At 44.1% G+C, this 21,432-nt stretch overlaps 1 protein-coding gene and 1 long non-coding RNA gene across 3 annotated transcripts in view; one reads left to right on the forward strand and one right to left on the reverse strand.

Moving 5' to 3' along the window:
• Positions 1 to 9,160: 9,160 nt before the first annotated feature.
• ACTC1 (actin alpha cardiac muscle 1) lies at positions 9,161 to 19,280 on the reverse strand. 2 transcript variants are annotated; one of them, XM_053381432.1, is made up of 7 exons: positions 19,161 to 19,280; positions 17,771 to 17,919; positions 15,398 to 15,722; positions 13,897 to 14,058; positions 12,972 to 13,163; positions 9,677 to 9,858; positions 9,161 to 9,504 (listed from the first exon to the last, which is right to left on the reverse strand). In XM_053381432.1, exons 2-7 carry the CDS (start codon positions 17,897 to 17,899, stop codon positions 9,361 to 9,363), a joined length of 1,134 nt encoding a protein of 377 aa, XP_053237407.1. In that variant the 5' UTR covers positions 17,900 to 17,919; positions 19,161 to 19,280; the 3' UTR covers positions 9,161 to 9,360. The 2 variants fall into 2 exon arrangements, with proteins under 2 accessions (XP_053237407.1, XP_053237415.1); XM_053381440.1 differs by lacking the exon at positions 19,161 to 19,280 and adding an exon at positions 18,884 to 18,902.
• Positions 19,281 to 19,317: 37 nt separating this feature from the next.
• LOC128410346 (uncharacterized) overlaps positions 19,318 to 21,432 on the forward strand; it is a 70,520-nt gene continuing 68,405 nt past the window's right edge. Inside the window, exon 1 of the long non-coding RNA XR_008329463.1 lies at positions 19,318 to 19,407. This is a non-coding gene — a long non-coding RNA (uncharacterized LOC128410346). The remainder of the gene's footprint in view (positions 19,408 to 21,432) is intronic.

The following is a 21,432-nucleotide window of genomic DNA, read 5'->3' on the forward strand; positions in this document are numbered from 1 at the left end:
TTCACTTAAATTGGGGCTGGTGGACTTTTATTCTTGTATTTCTGTGAGGGTTTTTCTTTTTAACAGAGCTCAATCGTATTTCATATATTTCACAATTTAATTCTATGTTATCTCACTTTCACCTTGCATTTTCTCACTCAGTTAACTGAGAAACTTATTTGACTGGGAAAGAAAACAAATTTTAGTGGCTGAACAGATTTGACCACCTAGCTTGTGTGTTCACATCTGCTTTCCAGGAAGAAGGACACAGAAAACACTCCTTGCACCTTCTTCTCCTGGAGCACACATCCTCTGTCTGTATATGGGTGCAACAATGCAAAAAAAAATTGAGTGAATGAGAATTGGGGTATCTTTATAACTAGAATAGCAGTCTGCAAGGGCTCCTTCTCACCCCTTTAGATGGAAAACTGGAGACCTTCCCATTTAGCAGCTGTGCCCTGGGAAACAAACACATGCCATTTGTTGGAACCTTTCTTCTGGTTTAGAACTACTGGCTGGTAATGACTTCAGTCAACCATTTCAAGAGGTGAGTTAGAGACCTCCCCATGGTCATATGTTCCATCATAAGAAAACACACCAGGTAGCCATTTCAGATATAAGGTCAAAGTGTTTAATTAGTGAATTCACAGTGGGTTGGGTGGGAGGTGACGAGCATCAGCCTTCAGGTCCAGCCTTTCCCTAAGACCATAAGAAAAGCTCTGCAAGATCAGGCCAAAGGCCCATCTAGTCCAGCATCCTGTTCTCACAGTGGCCAACAAGATGCTTATGGGAAGCCTGCAAAATAGAATCATAGAATTGTAGAGTTGGAATGGACCCTGAGGGTCATCTAGTCCAACCCCCTGCAATGCAGGAATCTTAACTAAAGCATCCATAACAGATGGCCATCCAACCTCTGCTTAAAAACCTCCAAGAAGAAGAGTCCACCACCTTCCAAGGGAGTCCGTTGCAATGTCAAACAGATCTGGAGAGCCAGTGTGGTGTAGTGGTTAAGAGCGGTAGACTCGTAATCTGGTGAACAGAGTGTTTGTTGTGGGGGAGGAAGGGAAAGGAGAATGTTAGCCGCTTTGAGACTCCTTAAAGGGAGTGAAAGGCGGGATATCAAATCCAAACTCTTCTTCTTCTCTTCTTCTTCTCTTACCATCAGCATATTTTTCCTGATGTTCAGTCAGAATCTCATTTCTTGTAACTTGAATCCATTGGTTCGAGTCCTACTCTCCAGAGCAGGAGAAAACAAACTTGCTCCATCTTCCAGCCCTTAAGATATTTGAAGACGGCTAACACATCTCCTCTCAGTCTCCTCTTTCCCAGGCTGAACATACCCAGCTCCTTCAAGCGCTCCTCATAAGGCTTGGTTTCCAGACCCTTGATCATCCTAGTCACACTCCTCTGCCCCTGTTTTATGCTGGCCTTAATGCAACACTTGAGAGAAGGGAGTCAGAAGACTATTTTCAACTATGATAGAAGTTTGACAGAAGTCCTGACTTCTTAATGTAACAGTGTAAAGCATGCACAAGCTGTTTAGCATCTTTCATGTATTTTCCTTGAAGGCCAGCTCTGTTATGTTCAACTGGTGTTCAAAGCTACCCTGTTTTGTAGCAGAGTGGCCCATATAATCTTGTATATGGGTTGCTCGGAGGCTGAATTCATTTACACATTTCCAATGCAAATGCGCCCTCAATTTTTTAGCTGACTGATGAATTCCTTGCTTTGGATATAGAAACTTTCCATTTTAGATGGCTTTGAGGTCTTCCACACTTCTCTATAAGAAACCAGCAACTCCTAATTTATGACAAAAATAGCTGAACTGTGGATTCTATTTTTTAAAAAATGAACACAATCACTCTCCTGATACGCCCCCTCCTGGCAGACTAATCATCTGTCCAGTGGTACTTGTATTGTTCTCAAACCGGGTTGTAGATTGGAAAATAACAACAACAATATATTTCTTTACATTTATATTTTGCATTTATTCTGTCTTGGTATCTTAGGAGTCTAGGACAGGGTACATGTGGTTCCCTGATTGTCTCTCAATCAGGAGACAGAGCCGGCTAGTGTCATCAAGATGGATCACAGCCTGGGACTAACTAGTGATGAAACTACAAGGGATAAATGTCAACCTTTGGCCACTCCTCTGTGCCTCTGACACTTAGAAACTTAATAAACCTTCATGGCATCTGTTAAGCCTCTTTCCAGGCGTTCATTGAATGTGTGGTGGGAAGGGCAGTGAGACCGTGGCCGAAGTCCCTGTTTTGGACCAAAGTGAATTCCTTTTGAAGAGCTCCATAGATAGACCCATGGACTGACTTTCAGTTGTAAATAGGTAGGACCTATGGATTCTTTCAAAACAAAAGCACATGGATTTGGGAGGGAGTTGCCACTACAAACCCACTCCTTCCCCCAAGTGCATTCATTAAACATTGGAAGGGGGCTTCGGGAAATTATTTTAATATATTTAAATTATAACAATTTAAGAAGGAAGGTGGTGGAAAGGCATTGGATGGTTCCCGAAGGGAAGCATTTGTTTTCATTGTTTCGCATTACTACTCAGACAAGCCCAATGGAACAACCTTATAGGATGCATTGTGACAAAGTAGGGAACCCCCGGGATATACTCCCCAATCATTTCCTATCATGTCTACATACGGAAACCAACTTTGAAAATAGTTTCCAATTTTATCTAAGGTACAGAATCTCCTGTGTGTTTAAAGAGAAGGGCCTGATTTGTCCATACAAATATTATTGATGAGATTATCGTATTCCTGAGGGGAAGAGCATCATTTATTTAGATCCTTTTTACATAAAATCCATGGGATGTGGCTGCCCACTCGCTGCATCCCAGTGCTTTTCTTATTGTCCTCATGTGTTTTTTTCAGACCTGAATTGAGGTTGGGCTTTTCTGCTTGTTTTCCTTAAATCAGCTAAGATGAGTTATTATGCGGTCTGAAGACACTCAAAGCAGCTTACATAGTTAAAAACAATAGAAATGCAAACAAACAAAAACCATCATAAAAACTATACAGTCGTCCCTTGGAAGTTGAACGGAATCTGTTCTGGAAGTTTGTTCAACTTCCAAAATGGTCAGAAACCAAAGTGCGGCTTCTGATTGGCTGCAGGAAGCTCCTGCAGCCAATCGGAAGCTGTGGAAGCTCCGTAGGACGTTCAGGTTCCACACTTCCGGGTTTGCAACATTTGAGAGACAAAATGTCTGAGTACCAAGGCATTTGGGGTCTAAGCTACTACTGTACAATTAGAAACAGCAGCAGGCAAAATAGTATGTGAAAATCCAAAGTGCAGTGTGAAGACTAGGGAAAGGGCCAGGGAACCACAAATCAAAGGCATGTTGAAATATCCCCCCCCAAAAAAAAAAAGCAGCAAATGCTAACAGAGAAGAGGACCAATATAGATCTCCGAAGGGAGCGAGTTTCACAATCTTGGTGCCATCACTGAAATGACCCTGTCTTTCATATCCATTTGTCCAATGTCACACAAGGATGGGACCAAGGATAGGGCTTTTGAATCTGACTAAGAGGGGAACTCATGAAAGGGCAAAAGTTTCCTAAGCTGACTTGCCCCTAAGCCGTGTATGGTTTAAAAACTAAAATCAACACTTTGAGCTAAGCCCAGAAATGAATAATGTGCGTTGATAATTGGGTCTTAGCCCAATTTCCACACCACAAAATGATAAAGGGTTCTTGTAGGAGAACTGATGCACCCATCTTTCATAAATATGACCAGCTTCATCCTTTAAGACAATGGACAATGCCTCCAATTTTCGGCCAACTCTGGCAGAAAATTAAAAAGTTAGAGACGTTTTCTTTCCTTGGAAAATAAAATTTAAAGGTTCCCTGCACACACAAAAACCTATTGATGGATGTGGAGACTCAATCCACTCTGAAGGGGCTCCTTTGCCTGAAAACTTCACCCATTTATGCCGAAAGGAAAGGAAAATACGGCCAATTTTTATGCCTTATTACAGTGGACACTCGGGTTGCGAACGTGATCTGTGCGGGAGGCACGTTCACAACCCGCAGCATCCGCAACCCGCAGCGCTGCATCTGTGCCGGTGCAAGTTGCGATTCGGCGCTTCTGTGCATGCGCAAAGCGTGATTTAGCACTTCTGCGCATGTGCGAGCACTGAAACCCGGAAGTAACCCATTCCGGTACTTCCGGGTTTTGGCATGTCCGTAACCCGAAAACGCGCAACCTGAAGCTTCTGTAACCCGAGGTATGACTGTATAGTCATTGGGGACACAACAGAGCTTGGATTTAACAGATAAAATTTGAACCTGAATGGAATTGGAACACACAGCTGATCTGACACAAACTGAGCTGCTTCCAAACACTGCAGATACAAGGCAAATATTGTGGTTGCTGCACACGCCATACTACAGCCTGAATTCCATGGAAAATACCAAGCTGTGGAGCATGTGCATTTTATGCTGGCTTGGTCATGTCCACAGAATGGAAGATGGCAGGATCCCCAAGTATGTGCTCTACAAGAAGCTGGCTTCGGGCACCAGGCCCATTGGCAGACCAAATCTGTGTTACAAAGATGCCTGCAAATGTGACATGAAGACTGGCAACATCAGCCCCACCATGTGGGAATCCCTTGCAGATGTCTGCAGTGCATGGAGACAGACAGTCAGATTGTGCATCCATGACAGTGACCAGAGGAGGAATGACCACTGGGCGGAGCACAGAAAGAAGAAATGCCATGGTACACCTGCAAGAAGAAGAAGAAGAGTTTGGATTTGATATCCCGCTTTATCACTACCCGAAGTAGTCTCAAAGCGGCTCACATTCTCCTTTCCCTTCCTCCCCCACAACAAACACTCTGTGAGGTGAGTGAGGCTGAGAGACTTCAGAGAAGTGTGACTAGTCCAAGGTCACCCAGCAGCTGCATGTGGAGGAGCAGAGACGCGAACCCGGTTCCCCAGATTACGAGACTACTGCTCTTAACCACTACAGCACAATCAGACACCTTCAGCTGCCCCAGCTGCAACGAAACATGTCTCTCCCATATTGGTCTCTACAGCCACAACAGGTGCATTAATCCTCCAACAGTTTGACTTCACCCTTGAAGGCACACTCTTCCACTGTCTCCCAAGACAGACCGATGGCAGCTGAGCAACTGATGCGTTTTGTCTCATATTTACAGTTTTGGCATTTCTTTGGGAAGAGTGGCATACGCATATTTATAAATAAATGAATGCTGTAAATGAATTTTTGTCTGATCTGTATCCTAGCTGTGCACTGTTTTCCTAACACAAACAATTCAATGGAACTGAAATAACCCACCACCTTTGGACCAGCCTGCCTAATCTCCATGTTGTCCAGCCACAGTATGTCAGTGTGTTTACTTAGTTCTGCTTATGGCTGCAGGGGGGGGGGGAATGGGAAGCTCAGAGCTGAGAGCACATTGAGAGCTGAGGAGCTGCTGCAAGCTTTGTCATTAGGTAGAAAATGCGGCATGACAGACGTTATCAGGCCTTCCAAGGAAAGGCAGCCACAGTGCCGCAAATGTGCCTTAAGATTTCCCTTTCCCTTACCTTTCTCCTAGCAATGGACAGAATTCCCAGGGCAATGATTAAGTTAATGTGCTATGAATAACATAGCTGGAGAGAGGCTGTTGCTGAATAAGAATAAATACTTCATGCCAGATACATCAGAGAAATGTCCGGTCTGCTCCAACATTTCCCCACCTGTAGCAGCTTTGCAGAACAGAACCCCGTAGCTTTTCCAGCATTCTGCTCAATGGAGAACTTCAGTGGTTTACAGTTGGGAGAAAAGAGATCTGTAGTACTATGAAGGGAGCAGTTTGAACACACACACACATTGTATACATACAGCATACACATTATATAGGGTTGTGCACAGCCCAGTCTTGGGGTAGTTGAGAAGCTTCGGCAATGCAAGCACCTAGCAAGACTTCCATTTTCTTGGAATGAAGGTCAGTAGAGGCTGTTGTCTCTTTAGGATATATGGCTTTATTTGCTCATACAGTGGTACATCAGGTTAAGTACTTAATTCGTTCCGGAGGTCCGTTCTTAACCTGAAACTGTTCTTAACCTGAAGCACCACTTTAGCTAATGGGGCCTCCCGCTGCCGCCATGCCGCCGGAGCCCGATTTCTGTTCTTATCCTGAAGCAAAGTTCTTAACCTGAAGCACTATTTCTGGGTTAGCAGAGTGTGTAACCTGAAGCGTATGTAATCTGAAGCGTATGTAACCCGAGGTTGTTGTTGTTTAGTCGTTTAGTCGTGTCCGACTCTTCGTGACCCCATGGACCAGAGCACGCCAGGCACCTCTGTCCTCCACTACCTCCCGCAGTTTGGTCAAACTCATGCCGGTAACCTCGAAAACACTATCCAACCATCTCGTCCTCTGTCGCCCCCTTCTCCTTGTGCCCTCCATCTTTCCCAGCATCAGTGTCTTCTCCAGGGAGTCTTCTCTTCTCATGAGGTGGCCAAAGTACTGGAGCCTCAGCTTCACGATCTGTCCTTCCAGTGAGCACTCAGGGCTGATTTCATTAAGAATGGATGCGTTTGATCTTCTTGCAGTCCATGGGACTCTCAAGAGTCTTCTCCAGCACCATAATTCAAAAGCAACCCGAGGTACCACTGTATATACAACCTGAACATAGGATGGAGTGACTTCCAGCAGTCATTCTCCACAAAACTTGCCTTCCCATTAGGTTCCCAGGGAGATCCTTGAGCTATAGCTTTGGGTCCAGCACAGAGCAAGAGAAAACTGTGCATCTCCAGCATCACCCGAAACTCTAGTCTCCTTGGTACAAGATTTCAGGTCAGGGAAGAACCCACTGATCCCCTCGTCCCTCAGTTGCTTCTTTTGGGATTTTAAAAATTATCTCTGGCTCTTTTGTGTGTGTATCAAAAGAACACTAAATGGCTGAAATTTGCTGACATTGGTTACTACTCTGCCAGTGACAATATCCTAGAAGAACTACACCCTAAGTCTACTTGGAAATTTTACAATGAAATGTGCACCAGGGATGTAATTTTGCCCCCAGGTGTAACTTAGGGATGTGCAAATCGATGCCCCCCCCTCTCTCTTTGCATAAGTGGCCACCCCAGAAAACACCAGTATAATCCCAATGTAACCATGGTGTACACAAAATTTCCAGATAATTGTGACATGACACTGAAATAGTGTGTAAAATACTTCTGCTACTTAAAGTAAAACCAGAAAAGATGGTGGAGATTCAGGATTTATTTAAATACTCTTTTTGAAAGGAAAAAAGCTCTGGTGAGCCCACATCAGATTAAGACTGCAGCGCTAAGAAGGTCTTTGTCCATTGGAAGTAAAACACTTTTCCCACTGATAGCAGTATAGATATGTGTCTGATAGGGTCAGATGCCCTCTCCTCCAACACTATGGCCCATAGTGTTTAAACCCTTTCTAATACAGTACTTTTAAATTGCTATAACCCACCCTGCGGCCTTTTGATGAAGGGCAGGTAATTTATAAAATAACAATACTATTGTTTGGGGGAGTTTGGGAAGAGGGAAATCTCCCCTAAACCCCAAAAATAAATGAATCTATTATTCTAATCTAGCTAATATTTGCCATATTGTAGGGGGAAATGCAGGCTGCAGCTGTCCTGGGTGTAGCCTATGCAAATGAGCCTGGATGGGCTGGTTGAATGTAAGTCTTTATGAAACAATTGACAGTCCATAGCAGTTCAAGAGGAATCCTTCAGGTCTGTGCAAAACCAGTGACCAAGGTGATGGGGTGGGGTCTGAGGAAGGAGGTTTGGGTTTTAAAGGAAGGTGTGCTTTGGCAGAAGAAGAGGGGAACAAAGAGGAGTCCTCCATGAGCTGCTGGAGAGGCCAGAATAGTCTGGAAAGACAGAACCATCTTGGCAGGCTGGCTGAAGGCAGGCTTAGGAGAGATGGCTTGGACTCCAGTGCTGCACTGCTGTGGGGAACAAGCCCCTCATGAGATGACCATGCTGTAAGATCTGGACTCCCTGCATCTAAATTCAGGTGTAAATATGTGAATAAATCATATTTCTTAAAGCTACGACAGCCCCTGCTAAGCCTTGATTCTCAATGGAAACATGAGCTCCTGGAACCCCCCGAAATCTTTATACTGCTCTGCAGAAGTTGGTATCCGACTTTTGCAACAACAACAATAGTTCAAATTTCACACACACACCTGTGTTTTACTAACATTTAGAGGTATAGTAGATCTGATTGCTGATCTCTGTAATCATCTCTAGTTCAGCCTCAGCTCATTTCAAAGACCTCCCTGTCCCTAAGACTGATGGTGTCTCTAGGTGAAATTCTACTGATGGCTGCTAAAACATTTGTGTGCTTTCCCTTGTAATCCCAACAGATTGTGAGTCTAACGTGTGGAACAGGAGTGTGGCAACTGTGATTAAAAACAGTATATAAACTGTTGAAAAGCATAAAGAAATAGCCAGGCCTTTCACCACCTACTTTTGCTATTTTAATAGCACCCACAGTGGGGTGGAAAATTTCCTGGCCTGGTGCCAGACAGGAATAAGAACTGGGCTTTAAAAGCACCAATAACATTTTGTTTAAAATTGTAACTACTCCAGACGTTTGCTTCAGCACATCCAAGCTTTACAGTTCTTTCTTTCAGGGTTTGGCGTAGGCTTGAGAATGTAGGGGAGGGCAAGTTGTCAGAAGAGATTAGTGTTTTCCTTTGCTCTGTCTTGCCCAAAGAAAATAATTGATGGGTATTTGAAGGATTAAGAAATCAACCCAATTTATTATAAATAACTCTCTGATCATATTAACATAACAGAATTGGGTTTGCTGAGCATTGCTTAAGCTTTCAATGCTTAGATTACGCTGAGCTTTACTGGGGGAGAAAATTTTCCAAATCTAGTGATTTAATGCAAAACAGATTGTCACTCCTGTCCTATATATTTTATTTACCCCGGGCTACTGCTTTTCAAATATTAGCATCAAATATTTATCTGTTCAAGTTTCAAAAGGAAAGCAAAAATACATAGACAGATTGAATTAATAGGAAGAAGCTGAGCTTCTTGTTCCACCAAACAGGATCACTCTGGAGGACAATGATGTCTTGAACGCTAAGTGCCACAAATATATATATATTACTAATCAGCTTTTGGATGCCCACACAAAAGAAAACAGCCTGAAGAGCATATTTAGGTTGCAAGTCCCAGATCATGTTTATTTATAAAGCAATAAATATTCAAAGAAGCACAAATAAATTGCACGGGTGTGTGTAAACAAACTGTACAATAACTGAACCAAGTTCAGGAAGGATTACTGGAAAAAAAGACTTCAAGAAGCATGTTGTCATCCTGAGTGGGAGATGAGTGGAGGGGGAGGACAGGGAGATGCTTAGAAGCACTTGCGGTGGACAATTGATGGGCCAGCCTCATCATACTCCTGTTTGCTGATCCACATCTGCTGGAAAGTTGAAAGAGATGCTAAGATGGAACCACCTATCCAGACAGAGTACTTCCTCTCAGGAGGGGCAATGATCTAAAGAGAGGGAAAGAAGCAAGGTTCTCAGTTTCCAGACAATATAACTGCTTGCATCATTGTTTCTGCTGTCCCATAAGACATCGACACACAACGTTCATACACATTTTCAGATTTGGGTAAAGTTGAAATTACTCTGATTTTCAGTTTGGAACATGAAAGATGTGCTCACCTTGATTTTCATGGTGCTGGGAGCCAAAGCGGTAATTTCTTTCTGCATACGATCTGCAATACCAGGGTACATGGTAGTGCCACCTGACAGTACGTTGTTCGCATACAGATCTTTACGTATGTCAATGTCACACTTCATGATGCTGTTGTAAGTAGTTTCATGAATACCAGCAGATTCCATGCCTTGGAAAGAAAAGAAAATGTGCAGTTGTTGAATGATGAAGGTAGAGGAGATTTTATGAAACACTGTTTGTAAGCAGAAAGCTACAAAAGAGAACTGAAAATGCAAAAAGCCATTTTCTCATCAAGAATTTGCCATAAAATTGGGTAGAGTTCTTTTTAAACCCTAATATCTGGGTTAATAAATAAGGTATTAAAGGAAAGGAGGCAGGTAGGATAGTTTTTAATTAATAATAATAATAATAATAATAATAATAATAATAATAATAATATAAAAGGTTCAGAATGTGGCATAATGCCAGTTATACCACAGAAATGTAGCTTGTTTAGAACTTCACAGGTGTCACTGTGTGACATTTGGCTATATATAGGGGCTGTGGAAACACAATCACTGTGTCACAGAAATGGTTGTTTACTGTGTTGCACTGATTCATTTTTACATTTCTCAAGGCAACTTTAGCACACCAAAGCTTCAAAGCAACGTTCCAGGGAATATTAAGTTTGTTTGCATGAACAAAAAAAAAGTGCTGTATGAACCGTTTTTGTGTCAGCATGTTAGATGGATATGCACAGCACATGTCCTCATAAATTTATACACAGCACAGTTTTTTAATGACTGGGCTAATTTGATTTGACATGATGCAATGTAAGACTGATAGCCCACATGGTGAGAACTTCAAGGCACAGTGGGTTATGCTAGCAATTGCATTTGAAAGTGGAGAAATGCAGAGCCTGTGTTTATGAAGGCGACAGATGATGAAGGTATGAGCAGGAGCTTAGCTGTGAGCATGGGGAGAAAATACATCAGAAGTAAGAATTTATGGGTTACGTTCCAATGTATTAGTTGACAGGTGGCTGCTTAAAGTGAACTGAAACTTGATCCTTAACGAAACGGCAGCTGACAAGCAGCTGCATTTAAACACACAAAACTTACACTATAAACACTTGCTGCATCCATCAGATTTATTTGGCAGAACAAGGGGAGATTACTATCTCAATCAAATCAAAGGTTGGTTTTAGGGAACAGGAATCTACCCCAGCCTTTCTGGAGCTTCAAGTTATCTTTGGAGCATTTACAGGGTGCAGTTCTCAGGCACTGCTCTAGTAGATCAATGGATCTTATGCGGAGTTGTCCCTACAAACTCTATTGAAGTGCAAGGAGGTAAAACCTCTGCAACACGAGGTGCATCATGTCCTTTGTCTAAGGTATATAACATAAACCCTCAGAACTATGGCTCAAATAAAACTCACAAATGCAGTCAATCAAAACCACAATGCCAAGCTCCTAACACACAGTCTTTCCTCAAGCATATCACTTTCCTTTATTTGAAACTCGTCACTTGGATGTTCCTAACATACTGGATCTGGCATAATCTGGAGTGCCATTCTATATTTAATAAATCATTGTTGCTGCTGCTGGGCACTGGAAGGGTCAACAATAAATTAGCCATGGATACAAGTTTCTGCAAGGCCAGAAGACCTGCTCTTTATTGCGTTCAAGATTAAATTGCCAAGGAAAAAAATATATTTGAGGAGCATTTATTGTGATTATTTTCTTTTGTTGAACATCGCAATGTGATTGGCACAGGACAATCACTCCGGTCTTTAAAGTAAATGATGTTGTGCTTTTGGCATTCATGCCTGCGACACAGGCACATCTAATAGTCCATGGCAATAGACATTCGGGACATAAAACTAGGGAGCTAGTCAGATATGTAGATATTCCTAATGGATGTCTCCTCACCCCTCCCCAACACCCCTAGTGTAATTAGTCATTTTGCTGATGGAGAGAACCCTCACATGGCTGGATAATTTAATTTAATTAACTGAGAAGAATAACCAAGAGGATAAAGTTATTAGGCCTCAGACGCACATGTTTGTTGGACTAGATGCAGTAATTCTTCAGGATACACATGTCTCCTCCTCCTCCCCAAAAAGAGCAAACTCAACAAATGAGGATTTTTGCTGTGTGGTGAGAACGTGTGCCAAAAAAAAAGGAATGCAGCAGCAGCTGATAGCCAGTTCCAATGCTACATTTTACTCCTTTAGTGCCACAGTTTGCTAGACACTGTCTAAACAAAGCAGTCCATCTCCTTAGACTTTGTTATCACCTGCTAAATACAATAAAGCCCCCCTAAACTGGTCCTTGGTCATCAACAAGGCTTACAGTGGGGATGGGATGCCATTCCACACAGACATAACTATGCGGTGGAGCCAATGTGGTGAAGTGGTTTTTGTCAGACTAGGACCTGGAAAACCAGGGTTCAAATCCACACCCAGTCATGAAAGCTCACATGAAAGCCAGTCATTGTCTCTCAGCCTAAACTACCACAAAGGATAAAATGGAGAAGGGCAAAACCATGTATACTGCCATATTGATTGAGTACCTTGGATTAGGGGTGGACTTTGGTAATATGGCGCCCTGAGTAAGGTCAGAATTTGGCGCCCCCCACCCCAATACTACTTATTTTCACAATAATTCCTTTTGGTACAGAAATCCTCCTTTTAAGGAAGATACCATTTATTTCTTATGTAGAAGAGCAGGTCTATGGATAGTCAAGAGCAGGTGCCTATTATTTTTTGCGGCTATAAAGTATGTGTTGCATGTAACTTGTATATTATATACAGTGGTACCTCTGATTACAAACTTAATTCGTTCTGGAGGTCAGTTCTTAATCTGAAACCGTTCTTAACCTGAGGTACCACTTTAACCTCCCACTGTCGCCGCGCTGCCGCCGTGCAATTTCTGCTCTTATCCTGAGGTAAAGTTCTTAAAATGAGGTACTACTTCCGGGTTAGCAGAGTCTGTAACCCGAAGTGTTTGTAACCCGAGGTACCACTGTAGATAGTGCACTAGTTGTTCTATAAGTGTGATATGCCATGTAATCAGTGAGGTGCTTTCTTCCTTAACTGATCTTGTTGGGGGGGCAGTTTGTTACCAGAAGTTTTAGTTCTATGATTGAATCTGGCCTAACCATCCCACTACCTTCCCCACCCCCCAATCGCCACACACACTTCCTTCCGTCAGGCACTTGTCAGTAGTAATGATCCTGAAATTTGTGAGGGATTCTGTAACAAAGATGAGGTTTGCATGTGGCATGCTTCAGGACACTTACCAATGAAAGATGGTTGGAAGAGAGTTTCTGGGCAGCGGAAACGCTCGTTCCCAATTGTGATGACCTGGCCATCAGGCAACTCGTAGCTCTTCTCTAGAGAAGAGGAGGAGGCTGCAGTAGCCATTTCATTCTCAAAGTCCAGAGCAACGTAGCACAACTTCTCCTTAATGTCACGGACAATCTCACGTTCAGCTGTAAAGGCAAAACCAGAAATTAATGGCAGAGAAGAGGAGATAAAGGCCAAGGAAAGGCAAGTGGGAACCAAGGCGAATGAAAATATATGGGGGAAAGAAACCATCCCTTTCTCTGAGATGTTCCCTGCACTCAAACAGGAGTATAGAGATCTGTCACATCCTGGAGGTGCCTACAGCATCACTCAATAAACTAGACGGGTTGAAGAATTGTAGGAGAAGCAGGATTTGCACAAAAGCAAAGTCTTGCAGGTTAAGAGGAGAAAATGGTAGTGGGTGTGGCCCGTGTGAAATCTGGCAAGAAGCACAGCTCCAGTCAGAGGATTAAAATATTTTTTTAAAAAAATCAATATTATGTGACTTCGGCTATCATTGAATTTAATTCTTCTGAGTTGCTATTTTCAAGTCTTCTAAAAGTGGTATGTGTTAGTGTAGAATGTAGCAGAACTTATGTTTTAAAAGAAAGTTAAGCAGAATATTTTTGCATTAAATGTGCACATTTTATAATCAACATGTTTGGGGAGGGTTTTATAATAAGAGGAATTAGTTCACAGAAATACCTTTTAATTGTGGTGACAATGTAGGCAATGTATGTAGTTTGTTCAACATTTTGTTGCTGTGCTTGTGTGTATATATAGTCAAAAACTTCATGGACAGACAGAAATATATATTAAAACAAACCTTTGCTTCCCCCCCCCAACCCGCATTTCCAAGTGAGCCTGAATTGTGCTTACCAGTTGTCACAAAGGAATAACCACGTTCTGTTAGAATCTTCATGAGGTAGTCGGTCAGATCCCTGCCTGCCAGATCCAGGCGCATGATGGCATGAGGGAGAGCATAACCTTCATAGATTGGGACATTGTGCGTAACACCATCCCCAGAATCAAGGACAATACCTGTGAGATAGTAATGGCCAAGATCAGATAAGCCTCTACGCAAACAAACCTATAGCGATGTTTTCAGGAGTGATGGGGCCTTTCAACAAGCAATTTAGCAGGTCAGAAGAATTTGTATGCAAATAAAGACTCAAGTGGTATAACAAAAATGACTGAGGAGGGAGAGCTTTCTTATTTCAAATAGTTCTCATCATCATCCCACAGACCATAATATCCAAGGCAAAGACTTCCTGAAATTCATCTTCAGCTTACCTTTTCTACCAGTAATGGTACTGTCTTCCATTACAACTATGGTAAGATATTTATTTTTTAATACTGAGAGTATTTACTACAGATTGTTTTCCCCCCAGCATGGCGTGCCCATGCTGTATTCACAAAATGGTGTCATTTATCCCACAAAGCTGCTATAACATATAAAGGGCCAAGAGCACCTGATCATCATCCTTCATCTTGGCTAGGCAATGGCCAGGTGAGAAGGAATCACATGACTGGCCTGCCTATATGGTAGGAGAGCCTTCTCTGAAGTGGTAACCCCTTTATGGAATCATCTTCCCTTCTTTGTGTTTGTTTTGGCACCCGCTGAAGACCTTTCTGTTCACCCAGGCCAGGCTTTTTAAATAACTTAATCTGAGGCTGAGTCCCTGTTTCTTAAAATCTGTTTTTAATTTTGGGAGTTTTGTTGTACTTCTGTTGTTTGTTGTTGTTTTCCTTTTCAATGGCTTTATGTTTTATTTTGCATTTCAGTTGGCATTTTTTACTTGCATATTGTGAGCCATACAGATAATTTCATATTATGGGGTGACATTCAAATAAATTAGAGAAATCATAAAGAAAAAATGGGAAGGCGCCAACTGCAGGAAAAGAAGGGAGGAACTTCCCAGGTGCTCCTAAATATGTTTATTGGGCCCTTTAGTCTCCAGCTTGGTTGGTCTCCAAGATGGCGCCAGGCCCTATAGGATTTGGAATACATATACTGATGCCATAATGTTTACAGGGCTAAACCAGTGGGCTATTACCATGCCTGCAAAGGAAGAAAAAGATGGGGGGCTCTAATGTGCAATAGAGACTGAGCATTATTGTAGGAACTACAGCTTTTTGAGAATCTAGCTCAGGGTTGGGGAAGCTATGGCAACTCCAGATGTTGCTGCAGTTACAACTCCCATCATCCCTGATTACTGCCTGGTGTTGGTTGGGGCTGATCATAGTTGTGCTCCAACTTCTGTGGAGTCACATGTTCCCCATCCCTGATCCAAATTTAATGCAAAATACAAGGAGGGAGTGAACTTGGTTGGCTTAGGTGTAGAGAGACTGCTAAGCCAAACAACCAGTTGCTCTTTACCTGTAGTACGTCCAGAAGCATAAAGGGATAGAACAGCTTGGATGGCCACATACATGGCAGGCACATTGAAGGTCTCAAACATGATTTGGGTCATCTTTTCACGGTTGGCCTTGGGGTTCAGAGGAGCCTCAGTGAGCAGGGTGGGATGTTCTTCGGGGGCAACACGCAGTTCATTATAGAAAGTATGGTGCCAGATTTTTTCCATGTCATCCCAGTTAGTGATAATGCCATGTTCAATGGGATATTTCAAGGTCAGGATACCCCTCTTGCTCTGAGCTTCATCACCTACATAGGAGTCTTTCTGGCCCATACCAACCATGACACCCTAGAGGGCAGAAGAGACAAGAAAACAATGCCAGGCATTGTGAGACAGTGTAGCATAAAGGACAAAATGACTGACTTCAGTGTGAGACAAGCAGAGGAAACTTGATGAAAGATGGTGTCAACAATTCATCATTTAATTCATGTTATTAAAAGGTCATTTTCTTCTTTCACTTGGTTATGGAACAGGTATAAAATGTGGGTGAATGAAAGCTAATATATAAAATGTATTTAGGGTGCATTTGCATCACCTGTCATTTAGTAGTAGTTTACTAGTTTGTTCCAGGACTAACTGCCATAGTAAAAAACAACAACTTCTCTAGTCTCCTCACTGGCAGCACAACGTGGACATTACTCCTGTACAATATTTCCACATACTTCCCAAGATGAAGTAATTGATAGTTGGTTACTGTTGAAGTAAACTACTGCTGTTTGGCAAATGCAGCCTCAGAAATTTAAGGAACTGTGTTAAAGCATTTTGAGGTTATACTGATGGCATGCTTCAAGTTCTTTCACTTGAACTGGATAGCTGGGTCTGGGTCATGCCTGTTTTTCATTGCATCCATGAACCTGAATGGGCCAACATAGTTCAACACATCACATTTATTAGCAAATACATCCAATGTTTTGTTCCAGAAATCATCCCAAGTTAAAATTTAACCTTTCTATGGTTATGGGGAAAGTGGCTTTTTTAAGACTTTTACAAAATTTGCAGATCAAGGGTAGCCCTTCAGAGGACGATGGACTACAACTCCCATCATCCCCATTCAGCATGGCCAGTAGCCAGGGATGATGGGATCTGTAGTTCAACAACGTTGGGTGAGTATGGAATAAGGATTGGCACTGCTACTACTTATTTGAGGAGACCCAAAAGTCATGTATTTATCATAGGTATGAGTTTGTTGCCAATCAACATACAAAACTTTAAAACTATTTTTCAACGGAAAGTGAATAAGAGAAAGTAACAGCCTGGGAGGTAACGCAAAAAGGAAAGTAAGCAAAGGAATAAGATACAAGTGAGAAGTAAATACAGGATAGAAAAGGAGAGAAATGGAGCAGAGGATTAAAAGCAATAGAAGCAATAGAATGGAAGTTTAAGGGGCCATGGAGTAGTAAGAGGACTTGGACATTATTGTTCAAGTCTCTGGGTGATATGGAAAAAGTCACTATTTCTGATTGTAGTCCATCTCACAAGTCTGTTGTGAGATATGGAATAACCCCATTGACATTGACCCAAATTCCTTGGAAGGTGATTGGAATGCAAGTGAGGAAAATAGGGTTATAGAAGCAGGGCATGCAAAGTTGCTTTGCAGCTGCAAACTACTGGGAGAGAAGGTTACTATTAATGAGCATTTATATAAGGTGCCAACTGTACATTGTAGGTCCTGCAACATGCGGCACTGTGGAAGTGGCACTGTGCCAAACGGGAAGGTTTAGTTATGTGCAGCAACTATGTACAAGACAGAAACGGGGAAGACCGATTTATATTAGTTTTCAAATCACTTCCAGTTTAAAAAGTTGGAACTCGCCAATGGGGAAGAGGAATAGAAGATCAAAGCAAAAGGGGGGCAAGGAATTGAAGTGTTACTAGCAAGTAAATGAAGACGGAGCGGGGATTGGAATGTCAAAAACTGGAACATGAATTCAATCAATCTATTGCGGTCAATGACCAAGTACTGTAGAAAACGAGTTTGAGGAGCGCTGTGTCTCTTTATGCCCAATGCTACAAGTTTATGTGGGAGGCACACAAACTGATCTGCCAAACAGATAAAGAAGAGAAAAGTTTGCGGCAAGGGGATGGGGAGAGTCACTGCAGCAGGCTGAAGAAGAGAAAGTTAGAGAAGAGAGGATTGCTGAGGGAGAGGAAAATCTGGAGAGGGAAAGATCGGAGTATACAGTGGAGCTAGGACGGGCTTAAAAGGAAAAGGCAAAAAGGACGCGTGTTCGCGTACACTGCACATGTATGCATTAGTTTGACAGTCCCCCGGGCAAGTCAAAGGAAAAGACTGGTCTCTCCTTGTTCTTGGGTGTCGTCGGGGGTGGAAAGTTTACCTGGTGCCTGGGGCGGCCGACGATGGAAGGGAAGACGGCGCGAGGGGCATCGTCTCCGGCGAAGCCTGCCTTGACCAAGCCCGATCCATTGTCGCACACCAGGGCGGTGGTCTCCTCGTCGTCACACATCTCGGGAAGGAATCAGGGAGCTGAAAAACACAAGATCGGCAAGTAGGGCGCGTCGTCGGGGCCGGGGGCCAGACCGAAAGCGGCGGCAGCGCTAAACAGAGAGCCCCCGAGGCTGGGTCGCTTCGCCCCTCCCGATCTCAAAAGACCCTTCACGTCTAAGCACGAAGAGACAAAACAAACAACAACAGCAAACTCCAGCCAACCGAAAGTTCCCCGCTCGGGCCGGTTCCAGGCTCCAGGCAACGGGCTCCCTTCCCCACATGCCACCCATGACATTCCTTGGCTGCGCTCCTCTAATTCATCCGGCGGGGCTCCAGTTACAAGAGGTCAGAATGCCTTCGCGCCACGGGAGACACGACTGTAGTTGGCGCGGTCTACACATTGCTTAAGCAGGTGTCGTGTTTGGATCGCTTTAGGGAGTTAGCCCCTCTCGAATTCAACACCGCCCGCCTCAAGCAATTTGTGGATCGCAGCGCTCTCCTATTTTCTTGTATTGACCTGTCTCCAAACTCGGGACCTTCATATTTTTGACTGAACGCAAATTTGGAATCCCAGTAAGGTTTTTTTGGGGGGTGTCAGTACTGTCAAAAGTCGTTATTTCTTGGGATTCCCCTCCCCGCCACTGTAAAAGTGGAGAGGGTGAAATGTAAAGTTAGAAATAGCGCTAATGTGGCGGCTAAGAGAGCAAACACAACATTTCTTTGTTCTGTCTCGGGCAGCGTGCTGCAAGCAAAACAAAACCACCGGTGAATTTTCCGAGGGAGACCAAATAGCTCAATCCTACACAGTTAACTCTGAGAGTTGTTGAACTTAAACCTGTTACTCTCTAGCCATCTCTTCCGTGCGCGCAAGCCGCGCAGCGCACCCCAAAGGCGATCCACAATCCGGATGGGAAGAGTAAATTTAAACCGATCTTGCCTGGCGCTTCATTGGCTGAAACAGCGCGATCCTAACCGTAAGTAAGTCCTATTGAATGGGGCTTACCCCCAGGTAAAGCGGGGCTAGGATCGCAGCGCGAAGCTGCAAGCGCGCACAGCCCCATCGAACAAAGTGTGACTTGCTTCCAGGTAGATCTGTGCGCAGGGTTGCGCAGCGGATCCAATTCAATGCTTCGTAGCCCACCCAACCTCTCTGGATCGCACAGTCGCGCAAACACACGTCCCGTCGAAGGCAACCGAGGTGCTTGGCAGGGAGGCTGCCCTGAGGATGCCTTGCCGCATCCAGACTTAGACGGCCGGGCTTGGTCAGCTGCGCTACTCACCAGCTCAACACTTAGAACTGCGCGGGGGTCCTGAGCACCAGGCTGCGTCCCGACTCGCAGGGAGCGCCACCCATTTATACTCGGCGGAGTGGCGGTGTCACTCTCCGGCTCCTGAGGGACCGGCCAGGCACCTTGTCCTTATTTGGTCGCCTTCACGCCATTGAGGAGCAGCGAGGCCATTAATGGAGTAGGGAAGGCAAAAGTCACAGCCCGGGCGAAACACTCGGGGCCCCACAGCCCATGTAAGGTAAGCCGAGGGGGTTTGTAGTCCAGCTGCTAAGGGGGATGGCCAAATAGGGAACCCTTTTGAAGGGGAGGGGGCGAGTCTGTGTGTATGTGGGTGGCGGGTGGCGGGTGGGAGACTCATGCCAACCCACTTCTGGAGGCAAGTTAAAACACATATGCCTCCTCAATGAATGGAAATGGCTTTCTCCATCTTGGTGCGCTTAAAGAATCTCAAAGCTGTGGAAAGATCAATGAATTAAGCTCTCGCTGCCACAGTGTCTGGCATGTGTCACTGCAGAGGGTGGGGGTGTCGGCAACTAGACAGCGGAGGGAGAAGCTTTCAAAGGGCAGGAATGGATTCCTTCAGCAAGATGCGAGGAGCGTCCCCTCCCCCAGCCCAGGCCCCATTGCCTTCTGTGTGGGTTCCGACACCACACATCATCTCTCCCCTCCACCCCGATTTTTGTCCCCACTGCACAACCCCACCCCATAAGGGGTTGTTAATCTATAACATTCCTTAAGCCGAAAGGAGGTTTCACCAAAATCAATTTCTGCACTTGGGGTGATCAGCCGGCGAGAGAATGTTTCAAACTGTCTATTAGACTGTTTGCACTGTTTTCAGAATGCTTTGGGAAAAGTTTTATTATTTATGTTTTTGCTGCCTTGCGTTCCTTTGTAAGGAAGGGTGGGGTAGAAATTGAATAAATACCTATAAGGAATGAATAAGTGGGTTCTGCAGCTGAATGTTTTCAGCATTTCCATTTCTCTGAGATCATTCCGTTCCGTTCCCACTCTACTTTCTGTCATTTGTCCCCAGCCAGCCCCCAAACAGCCAACCAGTACCCCATGCAGGGCTGTCTTAAGCATATGCAGCGCCAGGGTGCAAAGATCTGCCCAGTGCCCCCCCCCCCAGGTTGCCCAGTCCTAGACGCGCAGGAGCATGGAGCTGGCCGGCTGCCTCAGCGTCTCACTGGCTCGGTTGCCCCTGAATTCGCAGCGTAGAGCCGCCCACAGCAGAAGAGCATGCTGCGGCACTCCAACCGATGGATGGGCTCTTCCCCGGACTTATTAACTCTTGGGCCCTGGACTCTCGGCCTGGTGCACCTGAGAGCCCAGCGCCCGGGTGAGCTGCACTCCTAGTGCCTATGGGTAAGACGGCCCTGACCCCATGGCCACTGAGCAAGGTTTGTTCCCATTTGGCTTTCAGGGTTCCCTCTCCCTTTGGTTCCCCCCCCCCCGCAAAAAGCACTTTTATTTGTACATTTGGAAACTTTGGGGATTCCCCCAGCCCTGCCAGCTACATAAGGAATAGTCCTCACATCCTGAACATTTGAAACACATTGACCCATTAACAAAATGTTAAATAAGTGCAACTGAGTATTTGATTTTGATTTTGTATTGTAAACTGCCCTGTGATCCTTGGATGAAGGATGGTATAGAAATTCTATGAATAAAAAAGTAAATAAAAAGTGATGAATCACAAGTGGCTAAAATGCAGGTGAGTTATTTCCACGACCATCTGTGTTCCATTGCTATTAAATATTTTCGTGTCAGTGCGACATTTCACCTCATGGTGCTGGGCATTCCTGGCATTGTGGCAATGACCCACCCAGTGAAGGGATTTTGTGACATCATGCAGTGGCCATTAGAGCCAATGGTAAGTACATATTTGAGAGCTGATGTAGAGCCATGGCTTTTTAGTGCATGGTTCATTGGTTGAAAAGCCCCTGCTTGAAAGTCTAGGTCAGCCACAGAACCAGAGGCTGGCTTTGTGCAAACTAGGATGTCTCAGATCCAGGTCTGTAATAAGGGAGTGATCATCATATTGCTTTACTTTGTTATAAAGTTGATGAGGATGATGGTTAGGGTGGTTAATGGAGTAAAAGACTTCATTGGCTTCTTATCTAGACCAATTTCCTATTCAGCGATCACATCCATACAGGAAGCTGCATGTAGTTTGTCAAATGAGACAGATGAAGGCATGAATTGATAACATTAATTGAAAGTTTTGTCATGCCAGAGTAGAGTTCCATACAGGAAATTCTGT

This window comes from Podarcis raffonei, chromosome 1 (genome assembly GCF_027172205.1).
Source record: "Podarcis raffonei isolate rPodRaf1 chromosome 1, rPodRaf1.pri, whole genome shotgun sequence".
NCBI classification, from domain to species: Eukaryota; Metazoa; Chordata; class Lepidosauria; order Squamata; family Lacertidae; genus Podarcis; species Podarcis raffonei.

Excerpts from the sequence above, each read along its gene's own strand:
- ACTC1 (XM_053381432.1), bottom strand. The coding sequence starts at position 17,899 with ATGTGTGACGACGAGGAGACCACCGCCCTGGTGTGCGACAATGGATCG. Across the intron at positions 15,723-17,770 it reads TCGGCCGCCCCAGGCACCAG|GGTGTCATGGTTGGTATGGG; the intron begins GTAAACTTTCCA and ends TCTGCCCTCTAG. Across the intron at positions 13,164-13,896 it reads TTATTCCTTTGTGACAACTG|CTGAACGTGAGATTGTCCGT; the intron begins GTAAGCACAATT and ends TTGCCTTTACAG.